The 27,415-nt window shown below is 36.1% G+C and overlaps 1 protein-coding gene, 1 long non-coding RNA gene and 1 pseudogene across 6 annotated transcripts in view; 2 read left to right on the top strand and 1 right to left on the bottom strand.

Moving 5' to 3' along the window:
• Nucleotides 1-6,771: 6,771 nt before the first annotated feature.
• Nucleotides 6,772-25,900, bottom strand: LOC116420732. Its single transcript, XR_004231144.1, has 3 exons — nucleotides 25,511-25,900; nucleotides 10,310-10,347; nucleotides 6,772-6,859 (listed from the first exon to the last, which is right to left on the bottom strand). It is a non-coding gene; the product is annotated as an uncharacterized LOC116420732 (long non-coding RNA).
• Nucleotides 12,863-12,962, top strand: LOC111719164 (annotated as a pseudogene).
• Nucleotides 25,882-27,415, top strand: part of SPATC1 (spermatogenesis and centriole associated 1) — a 101,864-nt gene continuing 100,330 nt past the window's right edge. For all 5 annotated transcript variants that reach the window (XM_031947403.1, XM_031947402.1, XM_031947400.1 and 2 more), the window contains exon 1: nucleotides 25,882-26,257. In XM_031947403.1, the coding sequence (XP_031803263.1) occupies nucleotides 25,963-26,257 (295 nt within the window). In that variant the 5' untranslated portion in view covers nucleotides 25,882-25,962. The remainder of the gene's footprint in view (nucleotides 26,258-27,415) is intronic.

Here is a 27,415-nt window from a genome sequence, read left to right as displayed (position 1 = left end):
TTTATTAGATATGTACATTAGGATTATGCTCAGCTGATTGTTCAATTTTCAGGGTGAGGATTTACATTTCAGAAATCAGAAATTTGATTTATTGTCTTTGCTAATTGTCTTGACTTAGTGATGAAGAAAAAATGTTAATAATGCAGATTAAATTTACAAGTGTGTTATGTCAGGTATGTGTATTCACACACACTAATAAATAAATAAATAAAAATAAACTTGATTACACAGAATTCTTACTTAATATATCCCACTTCCCCACTTCCATATGTGTGGTAAAGAGCATATTCACCAAGGTTCCTTTTCATGAAGGATAGGCAATTTATCTTTTCTTAAAAGATGCGGAAACAATCATATATATACCTTAAGGTATATATAACCTTAAGAACCTTACAACCTTAAGAAACTCAATCCTACTATCTCTACCAAGTTTTGTTCTGCCTCTTCCCTAGAATCCTTGAGAAAGCTGACTATACTTGGTGCCCTCATTTCCTCTGCTCTCAATTGCTCTGTAATCTGTCTTTCAACTTCATCATTAAATTGAAATTTCCCTCTCCAAAGTCACCAATGATTTTTAAATTGCCAATTCTAATGGCCTCCTCCTTCTTGACATATCAGCCTCTCCTCCTGAATAAATTCTCCTCTCAAAGTTTTTCTGATGCTACTCTTTTCTGATTCTCCTCCCAACTGACCTTTTTTTATTCTCTTTTATTAGCTTCATTTTAGTCACAGCTGCTAATCCCAGGAGTCCTCCAACCATCTATTCTTGCCCTTCTTCTCTTTTCCTTTTCTGTTAGCTCACTTGGTGATCTCATCAGCTCCTGTATGTTCATCATCATCGATAGGCTGATGATTTGTAGATTTGTATTCTCTGCCCTGAGCTCCAGCCTTATGGGTATTTCAAACTAGATATCCTATAGACATCTCAAACCTAACATGCCCCCAAAAGAACCTGCTATCTTTCCCCCAAAACGTATCACTTTCCCATTTTCCTATTACTTTCAAAGGTTCTATCTTTCTTCATTGTCCAGGCTCATTTGCAAGGATTATCTCTGGGTCTTAATTGTGCTCATCCCACATGTCCAATTTGTTGCCAAGTCTTTGTTATTCCTATTGTTGCGAGGATTCCCTTGGGGTTTGGACTTGCATTAGAACTACCTAGGATACAGATATGGAAAAACTGCAGATTATTGACTGGGAGGGTGACACGCTCTGGAAGATGCACATGTGCATATGAGATGACATTTACATATTCTCCCTTTGAGAATACTGAGACACTAACCTAAGAGAAGCTGTAGTTATTACAACAAAAGGCGATGTTTACCCCTCATTATATAGCCATTCCCACTAGGCCAAGGAACCACTTTCATAAATTAGCTAATTAGGAAGCATTCGTTAAGTGCCTACTATGTAGTTTATCAGATGAGGACAACTTTCTTGAACTATCAAAGTCTCAAGAATTTTCTTTTTGTAATCATCAAGAAATTAGTTGAAACAATTCGCTTTGTAGTAGGAAAAAAAAGTGGCAAATAAAGAAAAAATGGAGTCAATTATGTCAATTCTCAAAATACCACTTTTACTTTAAAAAAAAAATCCTCTTTCAACACTACTTTTACAACATCTCTATGTGTTCCCTTCTCTCCACTGACACAACCATCATCCTAATGCACACCTTCATTATGTCACAAGCAATAGCCTTGGGATGGCCCTTCGACTTCAGGACTCTCCTCCAAGACACCGATTCATTCTCCACTCTGTTACCAAAATAATTTCCTAAAGCCCTACTTGGCTACTTGACCCCCCCCCCTCAATAAACTGCAGTGGCTCCCTATTATATTTAATATAAAGCATAAAAAGCTGTGACTGGCACTTAAAACATTGCATCCTGGCTCTTTCCTGCCTTTCCAATCTTTTTATACCACTTTACTTCTCTTCAGGTACTCCACAATCCATCTAAGCCAATATACTTTGTTTCCCACAGCTCTCAACTGCTTCTTTTTGTGCAGACAGACCACTGCCAATTGGTTTCCTTCTCACCTTCTGCAAGAGAACTTCTCCAGTGTTATCTTCTAAACACCCAGGGCTTTTACCCTGAGATTAACTTCCTTTTGCACTATAACTATATTTTGCACTCTTGGCTTTTGTCTTAACACTTTGATGACTTTGGGAAAGAGTGAGAGGCTGATGACTTTGTGCAACTCTACCTCACTTAAATCCAGTTCACAATGTCATCAAGACATTAACCTTGTGATACCATTAGTTCTTTTCAAAAATGAAGAATGACAATAAAAACAAGCCCCCAGTCTGGCTGGGTGGAAATGGCAACCTCTCCATGCTACTGGAAGGGTTTTTAGTTGTTTCTTGGGAAGGGAAGAGGGGCTGAGTGCTTAATTGAGGGAAGAAGAAAACACACAATATTGAACAATAATTTTTTGAAATGCAGGTTTCTTTCAGAATTGTTTACCTAAAGTTGGGAAATGCAAATTTACATAAAATAATAAGTCTCTGTGTACATATTCATACACTGTGATAGTGTATATATATGCACATGCAATACATATGAATATATGTATTGTATATATATATATATAGTTGTGGCAGGATGCTACCCCACAAATAGCAAGTTGGCAAGATGGATGCCATATGTAGCAATGTTTCATGGGTCTAGAGGCGTATTACCATACGTGAATCTCAACCTGCCATTTGATGCATTACTTTGTCTTTTATTTTATCCTCCCAAATTCTCTAATGATCTAGAACAAAGTTGGGGAACATCCAGCCTGCGGGGTGTATGAAGCCTTCGAAATCATTTGGCCTGAACTGCCAAGGCAATCGCAGGTGATAATGAGCTGAAAGTTAGGTACAACAACCTTGCACTGCTCAAGTTCTGTAAGTTGATTTTGTATGGCCTGCGAAAGATGTTAGAAATATCCACTGGTCCTTAGCAGAAAAAAGGTTCCTACATCCTGATCTAGAGGAATGTTGTGATGAGTTATTTCTCATTAATAAATACAATATTTTCATAAATTAACTAAAATTCTCACTTTAGATCATTAAATGTTAACTATTTAATAAAATGAAGAAATTTATTTTCTAACAATAATTACTCTTATTTATCTATAATTGAATGTTAAACTTACTGAGAAGTTTAAATACATTAACTATAATATATTTAATATATTTATTTAAGTTTAAATATATTAAATATAACATTTAATAAATGGAATCAGTAATAAACATAAGATATATATACACACACACACATATATATAACTACATATATACACACACACATATATATATCACATATTATATATATATAATATATATATATAAATATTTACAATATTTTGATTATGACCAATGACATATCCTGAGTGACCTCAAGACCTCAACATGTCAATGGACTTCTCTTTACTTGTGGAAATTTAAGTTTTACAATATTCGGTTTTCCAACATTTTGGTTGACATTTCAGTCACGTCAGATCTTCGTGAAAAGACATTAAACTGATTTGCCGGTTTTTCCTCCAATGGATCCATTTTGTCAGTCATTAGAGGTTAAATGACTTGCCTACGATCATACAGCTAAGGTTGGATTTGAACTCAGGTCTTCCTTAGTCCAGGCCTAGAGCTTTATCTACTCACTGAGCCACAAACTGCCTCTAACATAATGATCAAGTAAAATCTTTTCACAAAATCCTTTTTTTGTAAGATGAAGTTGAAAATTTCTTCCTGATAATTAATCCCTACATCTCTTTTCTCTTGAAGACAGAATCACCCCAACTACAACAGGAATCAATCTCTTCAGTTTCTCCTATGCTCTCTCACTCTTAACAATCTGTCTCTATAGTTTATCAAGTAGAACCTGACTGATCACAGATTAAAATATCCTCTTTTTCCCAACTCCATAGGGAGAAGCACTTCCTTTTTAGATATTTCTCAAATGTACCTTCAAAATTCTTAGAACAAATTTTTTGAAAAAAATTTTAATTTTAAAAAATAAAAATAAAAGCAGAAAAGAAATGCAAAACAATATAAAACAAAACAAAACTGAGCCCAGCAGAACATCATGGAGGATTCAAAATATATAACAATAAATTACCAGTTCAAGAAAGGATATATAATAGAAGAAATATTCATAAGTGTCCATTTTTCTTTATTCCTTATAGATTGTTTTGTTCTCTACTATGCACTTTTTTTACTTTATTCTTTTTTCCCCCTTTCATCTCCCCTCAAGTTCCCCAGCTGGCTATAGCTAAGGAAGAATATATTTATGTATGTATATATCTATATAAAGATATAGATATATACATGCATATACATAGGTACACACACACATACACCTATTCCCTCCCCACACACATATCTTTCCTATTCCTTGTAACTCTGTTTTAATTCTGCCCCCAACTCACTTAGCTATTATTTAACCTCCCCCCCCACCTATGGATGCCCCCTTTTCTTCCCTCCTTTGCTTTTCCCACTCTGCTCATCCCTCCCCACACTTAATATATATATATAGTGTTGCCTATTTAACCCATTCCTGATATATGTTCAGAACTAGGAGCCCTCCTCTCCTCTCTAATCCCTCAAGTGTCTGTTCTTCTTCTGTACTTCATTTGTATAACCTAATTACTATTTTTACCTTAACTCTGCTCCAATCTTTCTTTTGAGTTAACCTATTGTTGAAATCAATCTTCAACATATGGTATATGTTTCCCATATAAAAATATAAATAATTTGTCTTTGTTAAGTTCCTTGAAATTTATCTTTGATATTGGCTCTTAAATGTTAAATTTTCTAATGATTTGGGGTTTCTTTGATAGAAAATTCTGAAAATCATCAAGTTTGTTGAATGTCTATTTTTTCTCATTCAATATTATGGATAGTTTTGCTGGATTTGATATTTTTGGCCAAAGGCCTAGTTCTTTTGATTGCCAATAGATATGATTCCAGGACCTGCAATCTTTTATTATGGCTGCTGATAAATATTGTATAATTCTAATTGTAGCTCTATTATATTTCCATTGTTTTTTTTCTTTCTTCTTGCAAAATTTTCTCTTTGATCCAAGGGTTTCAAAATTCAACAATAATATTCCTATGTTTTCCACAAAGGATCTTGTTGAGGTGGTAATTGATGGATTTTTATATTTCTTCTTCCCCCCCCTCATGTTCTATTACTCCAGGACAATTTTCTTGGGATTATTTCTTGCATTATTGTATCAAGCTTCTTTTTTTTAATCATAACTTTCAGGTAGTCGAATTATTCTAATATTTTCTCTTCTTGATCTGTTCTTCAGATTTGTTGTTTTTATTATGTTTCACATTCCGTTCCATTTTTTCATTCTTTATAATCCATATTATATTATACTATATATTATATACATTGTATATATATTAATAATATAGATTGTAATATAGATAATTTATAATCTTTATAATTTATGATAATAATTTATTATTTCTTGGTCTCTCATAGCTTCACTGGCTTCCCTTTACCCAACTCTAATTTTTAAAGAGTTATTTTCATCTTTGAGACTCTACATCTCCTTTTCTAGTTGGTTAACTTTTTTTTTTTATAATCTTCTTGTGTTTCTTCGATGGTTTTTATTTGTTTTCCTCAATGTCTCTCATTTGATTTTTAAATTCTTTTTTGAGTTCTACAAATTTTCTTTGGTCAGGGAGCTATTTAACATTACTCTTTGGGGTAGAAAAAACTTTTTTTTAATTCAATGTCCTCCTATAAGATGAATCCCAGTGTTTCTTATTCCCATTGTAAGTTTCTATGGTTCTTTCTTCTTTAACAATTCGTTAAAAAAAAAAAAAAAAAAAAAACAGAAACCTCTAATCATGGGGTAGAGGATGGTGCCTCTAGCTTCACTTCAACTCTTCCCTCTGACCTGGAACCCTAAACCAAGAGCTCCCCACTCCTACAAGTGCTAGGAGCCAGCAGCATCTCTGTCCTATTGCTTCTGCACTCACTGGGGGTGCTGGTTCCTTCTCACCCAGGGCTGCATCCCTGTAGCACAGAGCTGGCGTTTCTGATCAGCACAAGTTCTCTCAGGCTTTCTGGGATTCAGATCCTGACTCCTCACATTGTCAGGAAGTGAAAGTTCCTGTGGTTCCTGTTGAGGCTCCAGCCAAGCTCAGCTTGCCTCAAGGATCCTCACTTGGTGTTTCTGCGGATTTAGCCAGAAATGTTTGCACATCACACTGGTTGATCTCCGGGCAGGTAGTCTTTTTTGAGATGATCTTGGCTTATACTGGGAGGACCCCTGTTCTGCCCAAACTCTTCTTGAGTTCTATGTTCACCTTAAGATGCAAATTGGTTCTGTTTGTGGGGGAATCTGGAAAGCTTGAGATTTCCTGATCTACTTTGCCATCTTCCCAGAATTCTCTCCCAGAACAAAGTTTTTAAAAATTTACCATTGAATTTTTTCTTTTATTTTTTATTAAAGTTTTTTTTAATTTTCAAAACATATGCATGGACAATTTTTCAACCATTAACCCTTGCAAAACCTTGTGTTCCCAATTTCCCCCCCCTTTTCCCTACTGCCTCCCCCAGATGGCAAGTAATCTAGTATATGTTAAATATGGTAAAAATATATGTTAAATCCAATATATGCATACATATTTATACAGTTATCTTGCTGCACAAGAAAACTCAGATCAAAAAGGAAAAAAATGAGAAAGAAAATAAAATGAAAGCAAACAACAACAAAAAGAGTAAAAATGCTATATTGTGGTCCACACTCAGTTCCCACAGCCCTCTCTCTGGATGTAGATGGCTCTCTTCATCACAAGATAATTGGAACTGGCCTGGATCATCTCATATACTTATCCATATACTTATTTTGTGGACCTGGAAAAGAAGCATGTGGATTAGGGAATGACCAAACTGTGGGGCATGAACATAAGGAACACATAGTACTGTGTTTCAAGGAACCATGAATATAAAGAATTCAGAGAAGCATTCAAAGACATATGAATTAATATAAAATGATATAAGTAAAATTAGAAAAATATTTTTTAAATTTCAATTTAAAACTTTAAAAAAATTCACACACTCAAAAAATTCTCTCTTACCCACCTTCCCATTATACCAGTGGGAGAAAAAAAAGAAAAGAAAAGTAAAATACATTTCCATGTTGGTCATATCCAAAAATATATATCTTACTCTGCACCTGTCAGGAAATAGGTGGAATACTTTCTCTGTAGCCCTCTGGAATCTAGAGTTTATCATTGTATTAATCAGAGTTATTAATTCTTTAAAATTATTTCTTATTTACTTTTCTCTTCCATATATATTTCAAGATTTTATGTCTATATGAATATTATATGTATATATATATGGAAGTGAAAAATAAAAAGAAGCATTTGTTTTTAAGCTATATTGAGAATGAACAAAGAGGAGAGAAGACTATTATTTGTTGTGGATAGGACAAAGATCACTCTGCCAATAGAGAAAGCAGAACTGCTCCGAGTTTATTTGGCTTCTGCTTTCTCTGCCAAAGAAAATGACCTTTGTAACTGTAAAAAAAAAAAAAAAATTGCTTTTTTTTCAGCAAAAGCTAAAGATAGGTAGGGCTAAATGGGCAGGGACTTGAAATTATTTGAGAGACCTCAAGCTTCACAATAAATATTCCACACTTTAGTAAGGATCTAAGACTTCAGTAGTATATGATGAAGTCAGCAAAGCCTAGAGACCTTTGTTCCTAGCCACTCATCTACAAGAATTTGTGGACTTCCTTACTTTGATTTCTCTCTTTCTACAATCCTTCCTGGTTGAAAGTCAAATTTTATCACCTCCTTCCTGGAGATAAAAAAGCTCCCTGTAATGACTCTGGGGCAATCGAAAAGGAGAAATCAGTGCCAATCCTAAGCTAAAGGTCATTGCCAAAGAAAAAGACTTCCTTTTGAGAAAGTACCTTCCTTCCTCTGCTTCTGACTCTGGATCTCACACCATCGCTCAGCTGCCTCCTAACTCTGGAGACTTCTTTCCCTTCTGTGCTCTTCTTATTCTGGACCATCTCTCCATCTTTGAGATCCCCCTTCTCCTACTGGTGGATTTTTCTTAGAATCTCTACTTGGGGTTTTGAGAAATGGCACAGGCCGGCTATTCTCCATTCCTCTCCCATTCACCATCAGTATGCCCCAGTGAGTATATCCTATTCCTTCCAGCCCCACTTTCAGCTCCCTTTTACATATTATATTCCCCCATTAGAATGTAAGTTTTTTGAGGGCAGAGGCTGTCTTTTTGCCTGCATATGTTATTCCAAATGCCTGGAACACATTAAAAGCTTAATAAATGCTTGTCCAATTGATCTAAAGAACAGATACACTCTAGCTAGAGAGTTGATCACTCAGCCATGGCAATCAGTAAAGGTGATTAAAACAAGGGAGAGGATTGTGGAAAGATAGCCTAATAAAACAGGAGTTATGCTGCTCTCCCCAAATCCCCTCCAAATAACTTAAAATAATTGATATATATAATATCTTTATCTATTTAGCTGTATTTATTTATATCTATCTATCTATTAAATAATGCCTGAAGTTGAATTTTAGAGCAGCAGAGACAAGGAAAAGTCAGGTGAAAGCAAGTTGTCCAGTCTAAGACAACTTGCCAGGGACTTATAAAAGATCTGACCTATGGGGTAGTGGTCTGTCCAGGAACGAAAAGGTGCAGTTATGGCCTGTCAGGAAACAGCAAGCTTTGGGGGCAGCTGTTAGGGGTGATGGGGAGCTGATTAGGGGAAGATTGCACGGGTGGGAATCTCCATTGGCATTGGACACAGCTCCAGAAGAAGAAGAGAAGTGCACAGTGGTGAGTGCATCTTCAGGAGGGGAAGAGGTCTTTCCTTTGATTTCCAGGACCGATTGTGGTCACTCACAGGAGAGTGAAGCCCTTGCTTTCAGTTCTAAGGCAGAGGGGTCAGTGATACTTGCAGCCCCTGTGGAAGCCAGTGGTGTGTTTCAGGGGGAGTGAGAGCTTTTGAGGTGGCAGTGGTGGGCCTTGGTTGTAATTTAGGGGTAAAGAGGAGTACTTGAGGTTGCTCATAAGCCAGGAGAATTATGACTGTACCTGGCCCTGGATCAAAGTATATTGGAAGAATCAAAAAGTTAAAAATGACCAGATAGCGCTCCAAAAACAACAATATGAAAAGCCTGAGATATTATCCTGAGAGAAATGATTTTTTCCATTATATGAATAACCAATTATTAAATTAGAACCAATGCTTTTCCTTTCTATTTTTTTCATTTGGGGACCAGACCTTGCAGGTCTATCAGCCAGTCTCTGAAGACATTGCTGATAAAATGAGACTGTCCAAATGCTCTAGGTACCTGATTTGCATTGTTGGGTGGAGCTCTACCCTGCCTTTAATAAGTCCCAGTTCTTGTAATTCTCCATTAGAATTCAGGATGATCCAGTTTATGAAGAGGAACAACCATAAGAGTCTTGGTGGAGATGGATTTCTTTGTCCAGATTTCTGGAGGCAACTGAATCTCATGATCAAATCCTATTTTCAGCAGGAGGAGCTGAAGATTTTTGACCCACCTCTTCTTTAATATGTCCTCCTCTTCATTTTTCACTTGTTAGGAGTACTTCTTTTTCCAAAGCTATTTAGGGGATTTCAATGGTTTTTTAATTTGGTTACTGAGAAACTACTGACCGTCAGTTTAACGATTATTTGCTAGCCTAATTAATAAATTGATTATTAATTACTCAGAACTTCTCTTGGGCTTTTTATTCATCTTAATCCCCTATACCACAGGAGCACAGTCTGATTCTAACAAAGTTAACAGCCAAGAAATGGAAGAAAACTTAGAAAAATAAACTGCCCTGATTAACAGAAGCAGAAATAGAATATGTAAATAAACCTATTTTAGAAAAAGAAATTAAACAGTTCATAAATGAGTTTCTTAAGAAAAAAGCATCAGTACCATCTGGATTTATAAGTGAATTCTAAAAAACATTTGAATGTTTGTTAGAACAACTAATTCCAATGTTAAAGTTATTCGAAACAATAGGGAAAGAAGACCTAACAAATTCCTTTTATGAAACAAAATATGTTACTGATACCTAAACCAGGAAGAACAAATTCTAGATTATTGTATTAGAACTGCTAGCACTAGTAAGAAAATAAGACAAAGAAATTGAAGAAATCAGACTGAGCAATGAGGAAATAAAACTATCTCTTTTTGCAGATAATGTGATGATATACTTGGAAAATCCTAAAATCCTAAAATATTCAACTAAAAACACTACTTAAAACAATTATTTTAGCAAACCAAGTATATAAAATAAACTTACATATGTCAGCAACATTTCTATATGTCACCAACAAAGTCCTGCAAGAAGAGATGAGAGAAGCCAATATAATAAAAATAGCAATTCTACCTAAACAAATCTACTTATTCAGTGGCATCATGATTAAACTATGAAAAGAAATTATTTTATTTATCTAGGAAAAAATAATAAAATTCATCTGGAAAAAGAAAAGGTCAAAAATATCAAAGGAATTAACTTTTTTAAATGTAAAGGAAAGAGTACTAGATCTTATACTATATTATGAGACAGTAATTATCAAAACTATCTGCTACTGACCAAGAAATAGTATGGAAGATCAGTGGAAGAGAGTCAGTATACAATATATACTTGTAAATTATTATAGTAATCTCATGTTTGATAAATGCAAACATCTAAGCTTTTGGAATTTGGTAAAAATTGCTCTGAAAACTAGAAAGTGGTCTGGCAGAAACTAGGTTTAGACCAGTATCTTACAGTATCTACCAAGATAAAGTCAATGGATACATGACCTAGACATAAAGGGAAATATCACAAGAAAATTAGAAGCTCATAAAATATATTTCTTTCAGATTTATGAGTAAGAGAAGAATAAACAAAAGAAAGTATTGTGGAATATAAAGTAGATATTTTTGATTGTATTACATTTTAAAGGGTTTATATAAATAAAACCAAATGTAGCCAAGATTAGAAAGAAAGCAGGAAATTAGGATGGAGTAGTGTGAAATTTTATACCTAACTTTTTGATTGAAGGTCTTGCATCTAATTTTTTTCAACATTCATTTAAAATGTTTTTTTTATCCAATAATAGCTTTTTATTTTCAAAATACAAGAGTTTTCAGCATTTACTCTTGCAAAACCTTGCATTTCAATTTTTTTTCCTTTCCTTCTCTCAATATCCTCTCCTATACAGCAAGTAATCCAAGATAGGTTAAATATGTGCAATTCTTCTAAATATATTTCCACATTTATCATGCTATACAAGAAAAATTAGATCAAAAAGAAAACAAAGCAAGCAAATACCAACAAAAACGGTGAAAATACTATGTTGTGATCTACATTCAGTTCCCATAATCCTCTTTCTGGAGGCAGGTGGCTTTCTCCATCACAAGTCTATTTAAAGGCCTCATAATCTTATATAGAGAACTGAGTCAAGTTAATAAGAATATGAATCATTCCATAATTGATAAATGATCAAAGTATATGAACAGGAAGAAATCAAAATCACCTATAGTCATATGAAAAAGGGTTTTAAGTCATTGATTAGAGAAATTCAAATCAAAACAACTCTGGAATACCACCTCAAAACTATCAGAATGTCTAAAATGATCGAAAGGGGAAATGACAAATGTTAGAGGGGATATGGAAAAATACATTGCTGAAATTATGAATTGATCTAATCACTTTGGAGAGCAATTTGGAATTATGTCCAAAGATTTATAAAACTATTTATGCCCGTTGACCCAGCAATGCTACAGGTCTGTTTCCCCAGGTGATCAGGGGAAAAGAATAAAAATCTATATGTTCTAAAACATTCATAGCACTCTTTGTTGTGGCAAAGAACTGGAAACTGAGGGGAAGGGAATGGATGAATAAGTTGTCATATATAATTATAATGGAATATTATAGTGCTTTAAGAAACGACAAGCAGGTTGATTTTTAAAAAGAAACATGGAAAGGTTTGCAGGAAATAACAAAGAGTAAAACAAGAAGAACCAAGAATATTGTATATAGTAAAATGGTGAGCTTATTTGAAGAAGAGGGTTAAGCTATTTTGAGTAACATGATCTTTCAAATCAATTATGAAGGACTTATAAAGGGAAATGCTATTCACTTTCAGAGAAAAAATTGACATACAGTTCTACATATATATATATATATATATATATATCATATGCTGGTCTTCTCTAACGTGGGGTTGTGAAGCAAGAAGGAAAATAACTCAAAACTCAAAATGCAATAGAGAATAAAATTAAAACAAATAAACAACAACCAAAAAAACAGTAACTACATTCCATCAAAGCTAGTTCATGGTTTCCCATGGATCAACTTATCCAATGTAGGTAGCCCTGTGTCCTCAGAAGAGCCAGCAGATGAGTGTCCCATCCAGCCCAACCTGGCAGTAGCTGGCCAATATCTGAGGGACCTGGTCCAGTAGTAAATAATGGACTGAGAAACCTGACTGGCCTAGTCCAGTAGTGGATTTTCCAGTTTATACAAAATACCAGACCCCATGAGGAGTAAGTCCAGCTGCCTTTCCAAGGGAGATGACATGGCTTTGCTAGGAGCCAACCCAACTAAGCAGTGAAACAATTCATCCATCACTAACCCCATGCCCTGGAGTGTACTCCATGAGTAAGAAAGGACATTGAAGCCCTATACTTCTGTAACTCTAAGTTATGTTAGCCATATATGTAGCCCATGTATGTGCCTCAAAATTGTACTATTAAGTTCATATCTGCTCTTTCCCCCATGGACTCTGTATTTGTAGGAGAGTATAACCCTTGGTTTTAGGGGAAATGCTTTGCAAGTATTATAATTGCTATGTCATTTGAGTAAATGCTTTTAGGTAGTATATATATTAAAATTAGAATGACAAAAAGATTAGCATGACCTCTGTGTGAGGATGACACAAATTCATGAAGTGTTCCATATTTTAACGTTCAAAATGAAAAAATTAATTAAAAAACCAAAATTTTACTTTAATTAGCAAATTTTTAAATGAACAAGTTGAAAAAATAATTAACTGAGTCTAGTAATTGAGAAATGGAAAGGAAGGAAATAAGCATTTATTAAGCACCTACTATGTGTCAAGCCTTATTTTAAGTGCTTAATGATTATTATCTCATTTGATGATATGATGGAATCTTATTAGCCAGTGTTAGGAAGATTTTTAACTCCACTTCTTTAGAGACCCAAACTTCCACAGTTGACATGGTTTGGGCAAGTAAGCCCAGAAGATCTGTGATATCTGGGGCTTATCTAGGATAAGCCTTTCTAGCTGCTGGGACCTACTGTAGAGATTCTCTACATGGCACATGATACTCTTCTTGCTCTAGTTTACAAGGATCTGCTAGAGGGGGAAAAATAGTATTTTTCTTTTTCTAGATGGCAGGCGAACAGTCAGAATTTTAAAGTGTGCTTTCATGACAAGTCTCACTAAGATCTTTTGAGATAATTTATTGCATTGTTAAATGTATTGCTCCATATATGGTAATATTCATGTATACATTACAGAATCCAGTTTGCCAGAATTGAGGGGGTTGGGACATGAAAAATAACAAAACAAAAATGACTGATTGGAGTTGATACCCAACATAAGTAAGGAGAAGTTGTCTTGGATAAATTCAAATCATTTGACCTATTTGAACTACATTATCCTGAAAGAACTGGTAGGAAGGAATCTGTATTCCAAAGAAATCATAAAAGAAGGAAAAGGACCCACATGTGCAAAAAAAGCACGATTTTTTTTGTGGTGACAAAGAATCGGAAAATGAGTAGAAGCCCATCAATTGGGAAATGGCTGAATAAGTTATAATATAAGAGAGTAATGGAATATTATTGTTCTTAAAAAAAAATGAACAAGCTGATTTCAGAAAGGCCTAGAAAGATTTACCTGAACTGATGCTAAGCAAAACAAGCACAACCAGGAATACATTGTACACAATAACAGCAAGAATGTGCAATGATCAATTATCAAAGGCTTGGTTCTTCTCATGGTTCAGTAATCTGAAGCAATCCCAGTAGACTTTGGACAGAGAATGTCATCTACATCCAGGGAAAGAACTATGGAGACTAAATATAAATCAACACATGCTATATTCACTTTTTTTTTCTTTTTCTTCTGTTTTTTTTCTCTTATGGTTTTTCCCTTTTGTTTTGATTTTTCTCCATAAGGAAATATGTAAAAAAATATACATGTATAACAAAAATGTTTTTTACATGTATCTGGAGAAAATAAAAAAATTAAAGAACTGGTAGATATCATAATCAATGATATTTGAAATATTGGAGACAGTAGAGGAGACAATGAAGATGTGGAAGACAGACCTAGAAAAATAGCCAGAGTGGATTACCACTAAATTTAATATTGCATGTGGAATTAATTCATACGTCTTAGCTGGATTTTTACCTATGTGAATATAAACGTGTGTTAATACCCCAAGTAAATTTGTTGGGTTTTTTAGTCATTTCACTCATGTCTGACTCTTCCCTATTTTGAATTTTTCTTGGCAAAAATACTGGTTTGCCATTTCTGTCTCCAGCTCATTATACAGATAAAAGAAACTGAGGCAAACAAGATGAAGTGATTTGCCTAAAGTCACATTACTAATCAGTATATGAAGCTGGAGTTGAGTTCATGTCTTTCTGACTCTAGGCCTGGCTTATTCACTGGGTCACCTACTTGCCTCTAATAAGTGAAAACCATCCCTAAACAGATATTTATTGTTCCTATGAACTAGCCATGTGTCTATATCCCATGTGGAGTCTTAAGACCATAATAGCACTCTCTCCCTCTTAAAAATTAATTTGCATATATTTTGCATTTATTTTGCACATCTTATATTATCCCAGTAGAATTTAAATTCTTGTGGTCAAGAACTAGTTCAACTTTGGGTTTTTTTCCTCCAGCACCCAGAATAAGTCCGGAAATTTGAAACATGTAATATTTGAAGAATTGAATGCCATCACTGCTAAAAAGTGATTCCCTGTTGCTTCCAGGATGAAGATAAAACTCCTCACCCTGCACCTTCATAATGGGACTCCCACTTCCCTGCCAAATTTATTTTACATTACTCCTTTCATCCACTCTCATTCTAGCTTACCAGCCCTTCTTTTAAACTCTTCAGAAGGTGCCCAGTTTCCATGGTAAAGATGGGCAAAGGTCTGTAACCCTCCAGGGAGGTGAAGACACAATTGGTTTTGAAGGAAGTAATGGATGATTTATGAGCACAGTTACTCCAGGAGAGCTATGGAATTATGGAGAACAATTAGAGCCTAAATAAAGGAAGCAAACACAGGAAAACACAACTTTGAATCACTTTGAATATCTTTTTGTGTCTGGGCAATAGAAACAAGGAATAATAGAGCACCTCTGTTCACCCAGACTCAAAGGGCTTACAGAAAACCTGATGAAGAAGGGGATATTTAAGAGAATTTCCACTTAGATTGCCAGGGATCAAGGGTCACAAGTAGTCTGATACAAAAAAAGTCACCAGAGAGGCAGTGATGTATGGCCATTTGTGGACTGAATGCACTCCAGAAAGCAGCTTGGAGCTAGTATTTTGGATATTAAATTCCAAGGAACTTGTTTTGGAAAACAAGGTTCAGGCCCTTAGCCAGAATGAACTTTGGCCACTCAAAATCTAAAAATACCTCAAAAGGTGATGATTCAGATAAAAAGGATGCTGTATTATCTTTCACAGACCACATGAAACTGAGGCAGAGTGAAGTTCAGAGAAGGGAAAGAGCTGAACCTAGAGACTAATCCTTTTTGTCCCGTATTTCAGCTGTGAAGATCCTCCCCCCCAGGACAAAGACACAATCCATAGTGTTTGAGAATGCCAGTCTAGATCATTTATGCACTGAGTTTAGGAATGAAGGTATATAGGTCCAAAAATGCTAATGATCAGCTTGGACTTCCCCAGATGGCCAAAGGGTTCCAAGGACACCAAAAAAGTTAAAAACTATATAGTTCATGTATGGGTAAAATCACAGCAGATCCAAAAGCATCAAGCTAGTGACAAAACTAACATAATCATGGAAAAGGAATTTAATGCAATTTAATGTGATTGGTTACACATGTCATAGATGATACTATTAATACACGTGTATTTAATCTATGCTCTGGCTGTAATCGAATACGTTGATATATATTGATTTATGTGAGAATTATAATTGAATATTTTCTATTTTCTTCCTCCCCCCCCCCAATTTATTTATTTGTTTATATATTAATGGTGTCCTAAGCCAGGATTCAAGACTGAGATGAAATGAGACACTTATTAGGTTATTTAATAGTTAATGAAAAGATTTATTTAACAATAGCATAGGAAGGATATTAGCAATGATACCACATTGGTATGTGTAGTTTCTCTATTTGTCATGGTAGTAAATAATTTGGAAGTGTGTGTATCAAGACTGAAGGAGGAACCCCTATTAGAACAATGTGATTGATTTGAACCATAGTCCTTTGAACAAATTCAGTCTCAATTATACTTTCAATAACATTTAAGAAAAAACTAGACTAGCTTGAGTGGGATAATGCTGCTCCTATGAAACATTACCCCTTGGCGGCAAGGTCCTAAAGGTTATCCAGAAGACCTTCTACTACACCATCCCATCAAGACTTCACAAGCTTGGGGTATACAACTCCCTAACTCACCAATGGATTTGAGGGCTGCTGGTTATCCTTAACCTGGCTTAGCACAGGCCACTGTGAATGTTACAGCTTTCCCAAGGTCACACAGCTTATAAGTATTTGAGGCCATATTTGAACTCAGAAAAATGAGTCTTCCTGACCCTAAACACAGCACTCTATGAGCTCCTCAAAAAAAATTGTGAAGTACTTCCACTGGGCTCATAGTCAGGTTGGGCCCCAAAGGACCACTGTCAGCTTTTCTTTTTGGGAATCTAACCCTAAGAGGTATGGAGTAATTCATGAATCCCTATATGTTCCTCACTATCCATAAATGAGTAGAAATTTATTAGATTTTAGAAAAGAGATTTATTTACTGAGAAAACTTTAAAAAAAGATTCCCCCATTCTGTAAGGTACTCTCCCCTTTCTTACACAAGGTTCTTGGGGGAAAGCACATGAAAGCATTGATCAAGAAGTACCTCCCAACTCCCTGAAATAACTTGAGCACTCAAAATTTCTCTAAGGATCTTTGAAACACCTGGGGAATTCCAAATGGAGGAATTAAAAAGAAATAAAATATGGTTAAGTAAAACCTGAACACTTGGAGTCCAGATACTCAGGATTTACTACTTGGATTTTTAGGCTAACTGGTGACCCTATGGGTCTATAATGATCTTTTGTAGCCAAGTACTCTGGGTTTGCTTAAAGAGAAAAAAAAAAAAAAAAAAACATTTGTGAACTATCATTGTTTGCCCTAGGCAAACTGCTTAGTACTAGGTGATCTTGCAAAAATGAGGACAAGAATGATACATAAATACATCAGCATTCAAACAAGCAAAAGTATCTTAAAAAATGAATAGTATTTTATCTTTGCAAATACATGCAAAAATAGTTTTAAACATTTACCTTTGTTAAATCTTGTGTTTCAAATTTTTCTCCCTCTGATCCTCCCTTCTCCCTAGACAGCAAGCAATCTGATATAGGTTAAATATGTGCAATTCTTTTAAACCAATTTCCATATTGTGCAAGAAAAATAAGATCAAAAGGAAAAATACATGAGAAATAAAAATAAGCACAAGCAAGCAACAACAAAAAAAGGTGCAAATACTATACTTTGATCCACCTTCAGTATCCATAGTTATCTCTGGATGCAGATGGCTCTTTCCATTACAAATCTATTGGAATTGCCTTGAATCACCTCACTGTTGAAAAAAGCGGAGCCCATCACAGTTGATTTTCGTATAATCTTTTGTTGTCGTGTATCCCAAGGTCTCCTGGTTCTACTTACTTCACTTAGCATCAGTTCATGTAGGTCTTTCCAGGCTTTTCTGAAATCAGCTTGTTCATCATAGAACCATAACATTCCCAAACATTCATATGCCATAACTTATTCATCCATTCCCCAACTGATGAGCATCCACTCAGGTTCCAGTTTCTGGCCACTACAAAAAGGGCTGCCACCAACATTTTTGCACATGTGGGTCCCTTTCCCTTTTTTATGAACCTCTGGGATACAGCTCCAGTAAAAGCACTGCTGGATCAAAGGGTATTCCCAGTTTTATAGCCCTTGGGGCATAGTTCCAAATTCAAGCAAAAGTATCTTAAAAGAACTGCTCTGACTTATAAAGGAAACACAGAAAACAAAAATGCTAATGTTTCTGATTCTCTGTATCACTAAATCTAAACTGTCCAATAATGGAGGTCCCAGATAAAGAATCTCTCCAGTGGGTCTTTCTAAGTACAAAGGAATGAAACCTTAACCTGTGCCCTCCTTCCCTCTGTATTCATTCTCCCACATCCCATTTCTGTTGTGAAAGTTGAGTCCCCAGAGAATTTAACAACTCTTTTGGAAAGAGATTTAAAGGATCCTTAGATAACTTTAGAATGAAAAAAGAACCATAGTGCTCATCTAATCCATCTGTCTGGGACCTAGAGAATTTAAATACTTTGCTAGGTAAGGTTTCTCAGGCTACCAGGTGACACAATGGATAGTATGGATAGAGTCCTGCACCTGGAGTCAGGAAAATCTGAGTTCAAATCCAACTTCAGACACTTCCTGGCTCTTGCCTGGGAAAGTCACATAATCTCTATTGACTTAAATTTCTTCAGTGAAGATAATGATATCTACTTCCCAGGGTTGTGAGACAATATGTATAAAACACTCAGCACAATGTCTGGCACATAGTAGATGCTTAATCAATACTTGTTCCCTTCCTCCCTTCCTTCCTTCTTTCCTTAAGGTAGCACCTTAACCAAGCTCTTCTGACTTTCAATCCAGTATTCTTTCAATCACGGCTCTACTTCTCTAGTCATAAGTGGTAAATCTTAAAAGATCAAGACAAAAAAAAAATATTAGTTCCATTGAAATACCAGGAAATTTAAAGAAAAAAAAATGTAATCATTAAATTTCAGGAAAATCCCCAAGAAAAGCTTGGAATAATTATTTAAAAAAAAACAAAACAAAAGCAAGCACCCTGCTGCAAAGAGAAAGTCCAAAGCTCAGATAAGCTCTCAGATTATTGTTAAACATCATCATAATAAGGAAAATAATCATTTAAATGGCAATATGAAATAAAAGTTCTGATGTTTGTTTCATAATACTATCCTTCACAACCCTATGTTTTAGTCAAACTAACCCATGTGTGATTTCCAAATTGTAGCAGTCCATCTTCTCCCTTTGGGATTTTGCACTGGCTCTTATTCATACCTGATGTAAAGGGGGCACAGGAGTTACCTGGAGTGCATGAATGCACTCTTTCTTCACCTCTGCCTTATAGAATTAAACCTTAGATTTCTTAAAAGTTCAGCAGCTACCTTTTCTGATTTCCCCTAGTTAAATTTTTGATGGACTATTGGAGTCTATCTAAAGAGGAGTGAGGAAAGCGGGCACTTTATAACTAGGAGAAATCAGAAATGGGAAGAGAAAGGCACAGAAGGTAAATGAATTTCCAGTGAATCATAGGCTCTTCTGGCTCAGTGATCAAGAAGGGATTGCTTTGTTATCACAAAAGGCAAGATCTTTAGAAATGAGATACATATATGTCTGCGGAGTTCCTCTGGTGAAATTTCCAAGGGAGGTACCAGTGTATGCTACCTGAAATAACTCCTATAGACCTATTTCCACAACATGAGCTCCCTTGGGTTGTGAAACCTCCAAGTAAATCTCCACTACACATAAATAGAATAAAATTAGAAAACAAATAGTTATATTAATTATAATTCCAATTTGACCTTGTATAGTATAAATTAATTCTTAATGGAAATAGAAAAATGGACATTCACAGTGAGTGAAGAAACATTACTTGTGCCATATTTGTATAGGAATACAAATATAAAAATAATATAGTACTGCATACAATGAATTTGAATCTTGATAGAAGGAAGAGATAGCACCTATAAGGAAGTGGTGGCCAGGGAGGGGACTGGAGAGTCTCAGGAACTGATTGATACATTTTTTCCCATAACAGTAGTAACATTGATATGACTACAGTTCTCAGAATAAGATTTAGAAATGGGAAGTGTGACTAGCAGAAGGTGGGGGTGGATAGTGGGTATCACAACAGGACAGGACAGTTGACAAGATAGGCAGGATGGCTACTTAGGTGGGCTTTGAAGAAAGGCTGTAGGCAGCTACAGAGAATCATAGAAGATAACAGATCTGGAGTTGGAAGGGCCTTCGAGGACATCTAACCAAATGTCATCATTTTACAAAGGCAGCAACAAACCAGGAAGTTGCATGATTTGCCAGTAATTGAGCTCAGTAAAAAGATCAGAGGCAAGATTCGAAACTTTAACCTTTGATTCTAAAGCCAATGATCTTTTTTTTTAATCTAATTTTGAAAAAATTGAGCTTAAGAAACAGTAAACGAGTATTTCTATACCAATACTAGAATAGAAAAAGGAATTGCATATGAAACTAAATCCCTGTTTTTATAGTTTATTTTTCTTGTTTAAATAGATATTTTTAAGATATATATTCAGCATGTAATTTGCAAAGATGGCTTTCTCTGTAACTTCTTTTCATTCATTTCTTTTCCTTTTCTTGGCTGCAATATCTTTATCTCTCCTTCATGTGAGAAATAAATGTGTTGGACTCAGAAAGGGTTGAATCGAAAAGTCTGTTTTATTTACCTTCTTGCAGGTGTATGTCTTTGTGGTATCCAAGGCAAACCCACACCTTCACAGAAGCTGAGAAAGCTTTTTATCCTATTTCTGAACAGTCCCCTCCCTCTCTCAGTTCCCCATTAGCTGGGTACCATAAGATTTGTATGCTTCAAGGCCCACCTTTTTTGGGTTACTCCTTGTTTATATGTTCCCCTTCCCCAATCTTCAGTCCCATGTTCACAAAATGATGGTTTTCTCCACCACTGAGTGGAGAAATTAATATGCAAAAGCTCATTAAACATATATATTTCAACTAGGCTATGCCCTTTCCCCTTTTTTTTTATATTATTCTTGTTTCCTCATGAATCCCTCCACCCCGTACAGCATTCTACCTTGTAACAAAAAGCTGCCTTATTCATATAGTCCACTACCTCTTTGAGGTCATGATTTCATTTCCCATTAAGGTTCTTATTTCTTAACCTGGAAAGATTTACTCCAGCGGATGTTGAGTGAAGTAAGCAGAACCAGAAACACGTTGTACCCAGCAACAGCAAGACTATATGATGAGCAACTATGATAGATTTAGCTCTTCTCAACAATTCATTGACCCAAGGCAATTCCAAGAAACCTTTGATGGAAAATGCTATCTATATCCAAAGAGAGAACTATGGGAATTGAATGCAGATAGAAGCATACTGTTTTCCTTTTTTTCCTTTTGTTTTTTTTTTCTTTTTCATGGTTTTTCCCTTTTGTTCTGAGTTTTCTTCCCCAACATAGCTCATTAAAAAATGTTTAAAATGTTATCTAAAGTTGTTATATAACCTAAAAAATAAAATTTAAAACAAAAACACCAACAAAAAATTTTTTTTCTTCTTCCACTAAGCCTGATCCACTTCCACTGGAATTTAGAAAGATTTGCCAAAAAGATATAGTAATAATTCCAGGTTGAGGTCTGTTTGGAAGAACACAATCACCCTTGGATCAAGTCACTTCCATCCCCAACAGTAACTGCTAGTTATTGGCTAAGTTTATACATCTAGTGTTCCTAGAAAAATTGAAGTATTTCCATTAACTATGGGTTGTGAGCTATTGCTCAAACCCTGCCCCATGTCAATATTCTAATCATTGTATTCTGGGTCATTCAGCCTCCAGTAAGTCATTAAGTATTTCGTTAGATGATTCATGGTCAGACACTATGTTCATCTCCTCCCAAGGCTGGTTCACTATCTCTCCTAACTGTACTCAAGCACCTATTTCACAGCCTCTGGCTGAGCTCCAAAAGGTCTCTGAACTTTCTCATTCGCCCCAATCTTCTTACACAGAGTATAAAACTGCAGAACTTATTTTCTATCGCACAACTAGTTAGTGGGTAAAGCCAAAACTAGATTTCTGCTCACCTACTAATTCAGTATTCTTCCTAACAGTAGTGAGCAGCTAATGTTTCTACAATGCTTTAAAGTTTGCAAAACACTTTGCATTTATTAAACCACTTGCTTCTCCCAATGACTATGAAATGCACGGTTTTGTTATCTCCCTTTTACAGAAGCAGAGAGAAGTCAGAGTAGCTTGCCCCATGATTACAAGAGCGTTTAAGTCTTAAATCCTTCTGGATTGGGGGAAGTCCAGCACTTTATGGCTCCTAACTGCCTCTCCTATTTCCTGACTTAGTTGAATATTCAAATTGTCTAAGTAGCTACCATTTAGTTGATAACATATCCATATTTGCCACCATGCTCAAAATTAATAAAATGCCTATTTTCAAATTTAGGTTAAAATAGTAAGTTATGAACTTGTGATAATCCTGAAAACTAATTTTTTTTTCCTCTCCTAAATCTGGCTAATTAGAGGTCTCATAATTCTATAAGTATACCCAAATGTACTTATAGTAAACACCCAAGAAACACTTCCAGAGAAGGTGCCAACCTATAGAAGTCATCCTCACAAGTGGAATATGCACCCATCTGGCTCTGTATTAGACCTGGCATCTGATTTAGCATGTCTAGTGTCTCATGCTTTAGGCAGACTGCTACTAGACTTAGTACTACTTACACCTCCAGCTTTCTGGCTTCAGGACTAATGTCTGAGGTCCAGTTGATGCAGCATTAAGCTTCTGCCAGAAATCCATGGCTATTCCTCCTACAGAATGACTTTGAATGACTTCCTAAAATGTGGGATCCCAATCTGTACACAATATTCCGGGTAGTCTCTAACCATAGTAGAATAGAGTGAAATTCTCTCTTCCTGTTGTCTGGACACAATACTTGTATTGTCCTTCTGGGACAAGTGGAAAGGAAGAGAAAGAGAAGGATGAAGTGAGGTTTTGGACTGAGAAAATATAGGTGAAAGGCAGTTGTAAAGAAGGACAATTGGAGGATTTGGGGATGATGAAAGAAGACAGAAGTTGACATTTCATTTGGGGAAATTTGAGAAAATTTGCAAAGAATGAGAATGAAAAGAATTCAGATACAAGGAAAAGAAGTGGAAGAGAACAGGGAGAAAATAACTAAGCAGAAAAGACAGAGAAGGATCCAAGAAGAGGAGATGACAAAATAAAAGCAAGGAGGGCAGGTTTGCTTATCCAGGTGCTTACCTTCAAGGTAAAACACAGACAGGTGCTGAAGAAGTGAAAAGAGGAAAGAGGACCTTGAAGTGGAAAAACCTTGAAGCAATTGCTAGTCAGTGGAAGCTAGCCCTAAATGGTACTGTAAAACAAACAAAACATCTTATTACTTCCAGAATAGAGACCATAAGTGATGCTTTTTCAGGGATTGTAGAATGCATAATATTTATCTTTCTGCTGTGACCAAGTAATATTATCTATGCTTAAAGTACAGGCTGGACTCACTCCTAGGGATAAAAAAAAAAAGGTGAAGGGATTGGAGAAGGCCTCTCTACTCTCAGGTTATCAGGGAGAAATGTTCCTTAAGAAAATCTGTAGCAAATCCCATATTCCATACTGAGATTCTTTTTTTCTTTTGCATTCAAGCCCCCAGCACCCCTGAATTTGTTCCTCTACAGACAAATTATCAAATCATTTGACTTCACATCTTGTGCAAAAAGAACAATTTACTTAAAATAGAATGTCCCATGATATCGGGAAGCCTCACACAACAAATAACACATGGGCATCAGTCTCACTCCAACCTCCCATACTGGAATCTGATTTCTTTAACCAAATTGCACTGATTTCTCAAAGCTGAGCCAGCATGGGGGTTGAGCAGGGGAGCAGCTGGGTCTTTATCTGAAGACAAATGAGAGATTTTTATTTAAAGGATACCATAAAATCAGGGGAATGATAGATAGGTGGAATGGTTATACAATCAACAGCAAGACCCAGGTAGAGAAAGAAGAATAGGAGGTCAAATCTCAGGGCCCTTATTTGAAACAATAAAAAAAAAAAGAATAAGAATGATAATGACAAGCTCCCAACCTTTACCATTATGAGGTCTGGGTAGAATGTTTAGTTCACATTCTAGCTAGCCTTTTTTTTCTTTCTCCTCCCACCCCTCCCCCCCAACATGGAACTCTTCTTGCTAGCTGATTGCCTGAATTTTCTAGAGAATATGCTCAGGGTCCACATTCCAAAAGAGAATGCAGAGAGACAAGAAAGGGACTCTAGAAGGAAAGTAGCATTGTTCAGATTCAGGAAATTGTCCTTTTACATGGCTGATGGCCATGCCTAGAGAGGAGGGCAAAAAAGGGGGAAAAGCAAAGAGGGGAGGTTGAATTTCCTTTTTAAAATTATTTTAATTTTTTTGGCTATACATGTATATTAACTTTTTAAATACACATTTCTTTATGAAACACATTGGGAGAAAAATCAGAATTAAAAGGAAAAACCACAAGAGAAAAAAAAACAAAAAAGTGAATATAGCGTGTGTTGATTTATAGTTAATCTCCATAGTTCTCTTTCTGAACGCAGATGGTGTTTTCTATCCAAAGTTTTTTGGACCACTGAGTCTTTCATAGTTGATTATTGCACAGTCTTGTTGTTACTGTGCATGATATATTCCTAGTTCTGCTTGTTTTGTTCAGCATCAGTTCGAGTAAATTTTTCCAGGGCTTTCCAAAAATCAGCTTGTTCATCATTTTTTATAGAACCATAATATCCTATTACTCTTATATACCATAACTTTTCCAGCCATTCCCCCAGTTGATGGCCATCTATTCATTTTCCAATTCTTTGCCACTGTAAAAAGAGCTACTACAAATATTTTTGCACATATGGATCCTTTTCTTGTTAAAGAGCTCTATAAAAAAAAAGAGATGACTTTTTTTTCCCTTTTGGATCTGATTTTTCTTGTGCAGCATGATATTTGTGGAAATATGTAAAGAGGAATTGCACATGTTTAACATAAATTGGATTACTTGCTGACTGGGGGAGGGGAAAAGGGAAGGAAAAAAATTAGAACACAGGGTTTTGTAGGGTGAATGTTAAAAATTATTCCTGTATATATATGTGTGTGTGTGTGTATTTTTTTTTTTTTTTTTTTTTTTTTGGCTGAGGCAATTGGGGTTAAGTAACTTGCCCAGAGTCACACAGCCAGGAAGTGTTAAGTGTCTGAGGCCAGATTTAAATTCAAGCCCTCCTGACTTCAGGGCTCCATGTATATATTTTAAAAACAAAAAGCAACAATTTTTTTAAAAAAAGAAAAAAAGATATAATAGAGCCCTGGATGTAAGACAAGGTCCTGGCACTGGTGACTGAGAGAAATCTAGCAGAAGACAAATTATGTTGGGTACCTTATAGCTTTCCAAGGGGAATCCAGAAGATAGAAACACCAGGCCGGGGAAGGGAATAATTCCTAAAAAATATTGCCAGCCTAAGGCCGGTGACCCTCCAGAAGATATCACCCCTCGGGGCCACGCAGGAATCCTGATCAGGGCTGCTGGGGAAGGGACTTGGTCTTCCGGGTATTTGGGAAGCCCAGTTTTCTGACTTGGGGTGTCGGGTCTGAGGCCTGGGTGTACTGGAAGAGCTTGAGGCCTTTGCTTGAGATCCCTAACAACCCACTGGAGGTCAATGACATGGAGAAAAGGGGTTACCATAGCAAGGAAGGTGGGGCTCTTCCTAAGTCTCCAGGACCCTGTAGGCAAGGTCAGTTGGAGTCTAGATCAGGGAGGGGCTGGAGAGGTGAGCCTCTGACCTCACAATAAGCCTGGAGCCCTGCACATCCACCATTGCGGGCCCTTCTATGTCTCCCACCAGCCCGGGGCTTAGGCCCCGGCCTCCTGAGCGCTGCCGCAGCAGCAGTATTTCCACTCCAGTTCCCCCCATCATGTCACTTCTCAGCAACTATGAAGGGCTGAGGCATCAAATTGAGCGGCTGGTTCGGGAAAATGAGGAGCTGAAGAAGCTGGTGAGGTTGATTCGGGAAAACCATGAGCTAAAGTCGGCCATAAAAACCCAGGCAGGTGCCATGGGAATCAGTGGGATCAGCAGCATGTTCAACGAAGGAACATCCGGCTCTACCCTTCAGACAACCGATCGTAAGAGTGTTGAAATTATAGAGTTGAGTATGTGGCAGTAGATGGGTGGCTCAGGAGGCCAGGATGATTTCTTTCTTCCTGTGGCAAGAGAATATGAAGACAAATGAGAGATTTTTATTTAAAGCATTTATTTATTTAAATAAAAATTATTTAAAGGATTTAAAGGTAGAAAGACAATGGACAGCAAGATCCAGGTAGAGAAAGAAGGATAGGAGGTCAAATCTCAGGTCTCTTATTTGAAAAAATAAACCCTGGAGAAATGGACCTTCTCACCATGATCCTCCTCTTCTGCTCCTAATGGACCACTTTCTCCTATAAGGACTTTCCCAACTTTACCCTGCTTTAAAATTCCTCTGTTTTCCATATCTCATTTTCCATACCAGTCCTAGATAACACCACTCAGTGTTTTCCCAAGATCTTACCCACTCTGCAAAAATCTCCCGCCAACTGACACACCTGCCTAGCTCCTCCAGTTACTCAAGGCTTCTCATCACTGACCCCTGAAGTCACTTTATCACTCACCTCTAAATGAATTGTCTCTCCAGTCCTATTATTTATCCCAGAGTATCTCCATCATCATCACTCCTATCGTAACATCTCCTTCCAACATTCACCCTTCATCATGTCCATTAACCTCAGTATCACCCTTTCTTACAATTCTCACCCTCAGTGCCTCCATTACCCATCTCAGAGTCGCTCCAATATTTATCACTTAATGCCATTCAACAGGCACCCCTTCTTGTCTCCACCACTGTCCTGATTTCCCTTTAACATGTCTTACATTATTCCCATCATCCGCCCCTATCCTAAATCACTCACCTCCAAACATCGCTCTACTCATTCCTTTATTCACCTTTAGGTTTTCTCCTGTGACTCACAAATCTATTCATCAACCTCTTTTTCCAAAATCATTTGTTCTTATAAACTTAATGTTTTCCTAAAATACAAGTAAAATATAGTATTGAATCTTGGATAAAAATATAAGGTGGGAACTTTTTAACTCTTGATTTTAAAAAGAAATGAATAAGGATCTAGCAGTCTTTGCTGTCTGTCAAAATAAGGTTTTGTTACTATTATTAATTTTTATGTAGTCATAGTCAGCATGCATGTTACTATTCTCCTAATTTAATATTACTTGACATAAATTTTCTCATATTT

This window comes from Sarcophilus harrisii, chromosome 1 (genome assembly GCF_902635505.1).
Source record: "Sarcophilus harrisii chromosome 1, mSarHar1.11, whole genome shotgun sequence".
Classification (NCBI taxonomy): Eukaryota; Metazoa; Chordata; class Mammalia; order Dasyuromorphia; family Dasyuridae; genus Sarcophilus; species Sarcophilus harrisii.
This window is presented reverse-complemented; position numbering and strand designations above follow the sequence as displayed.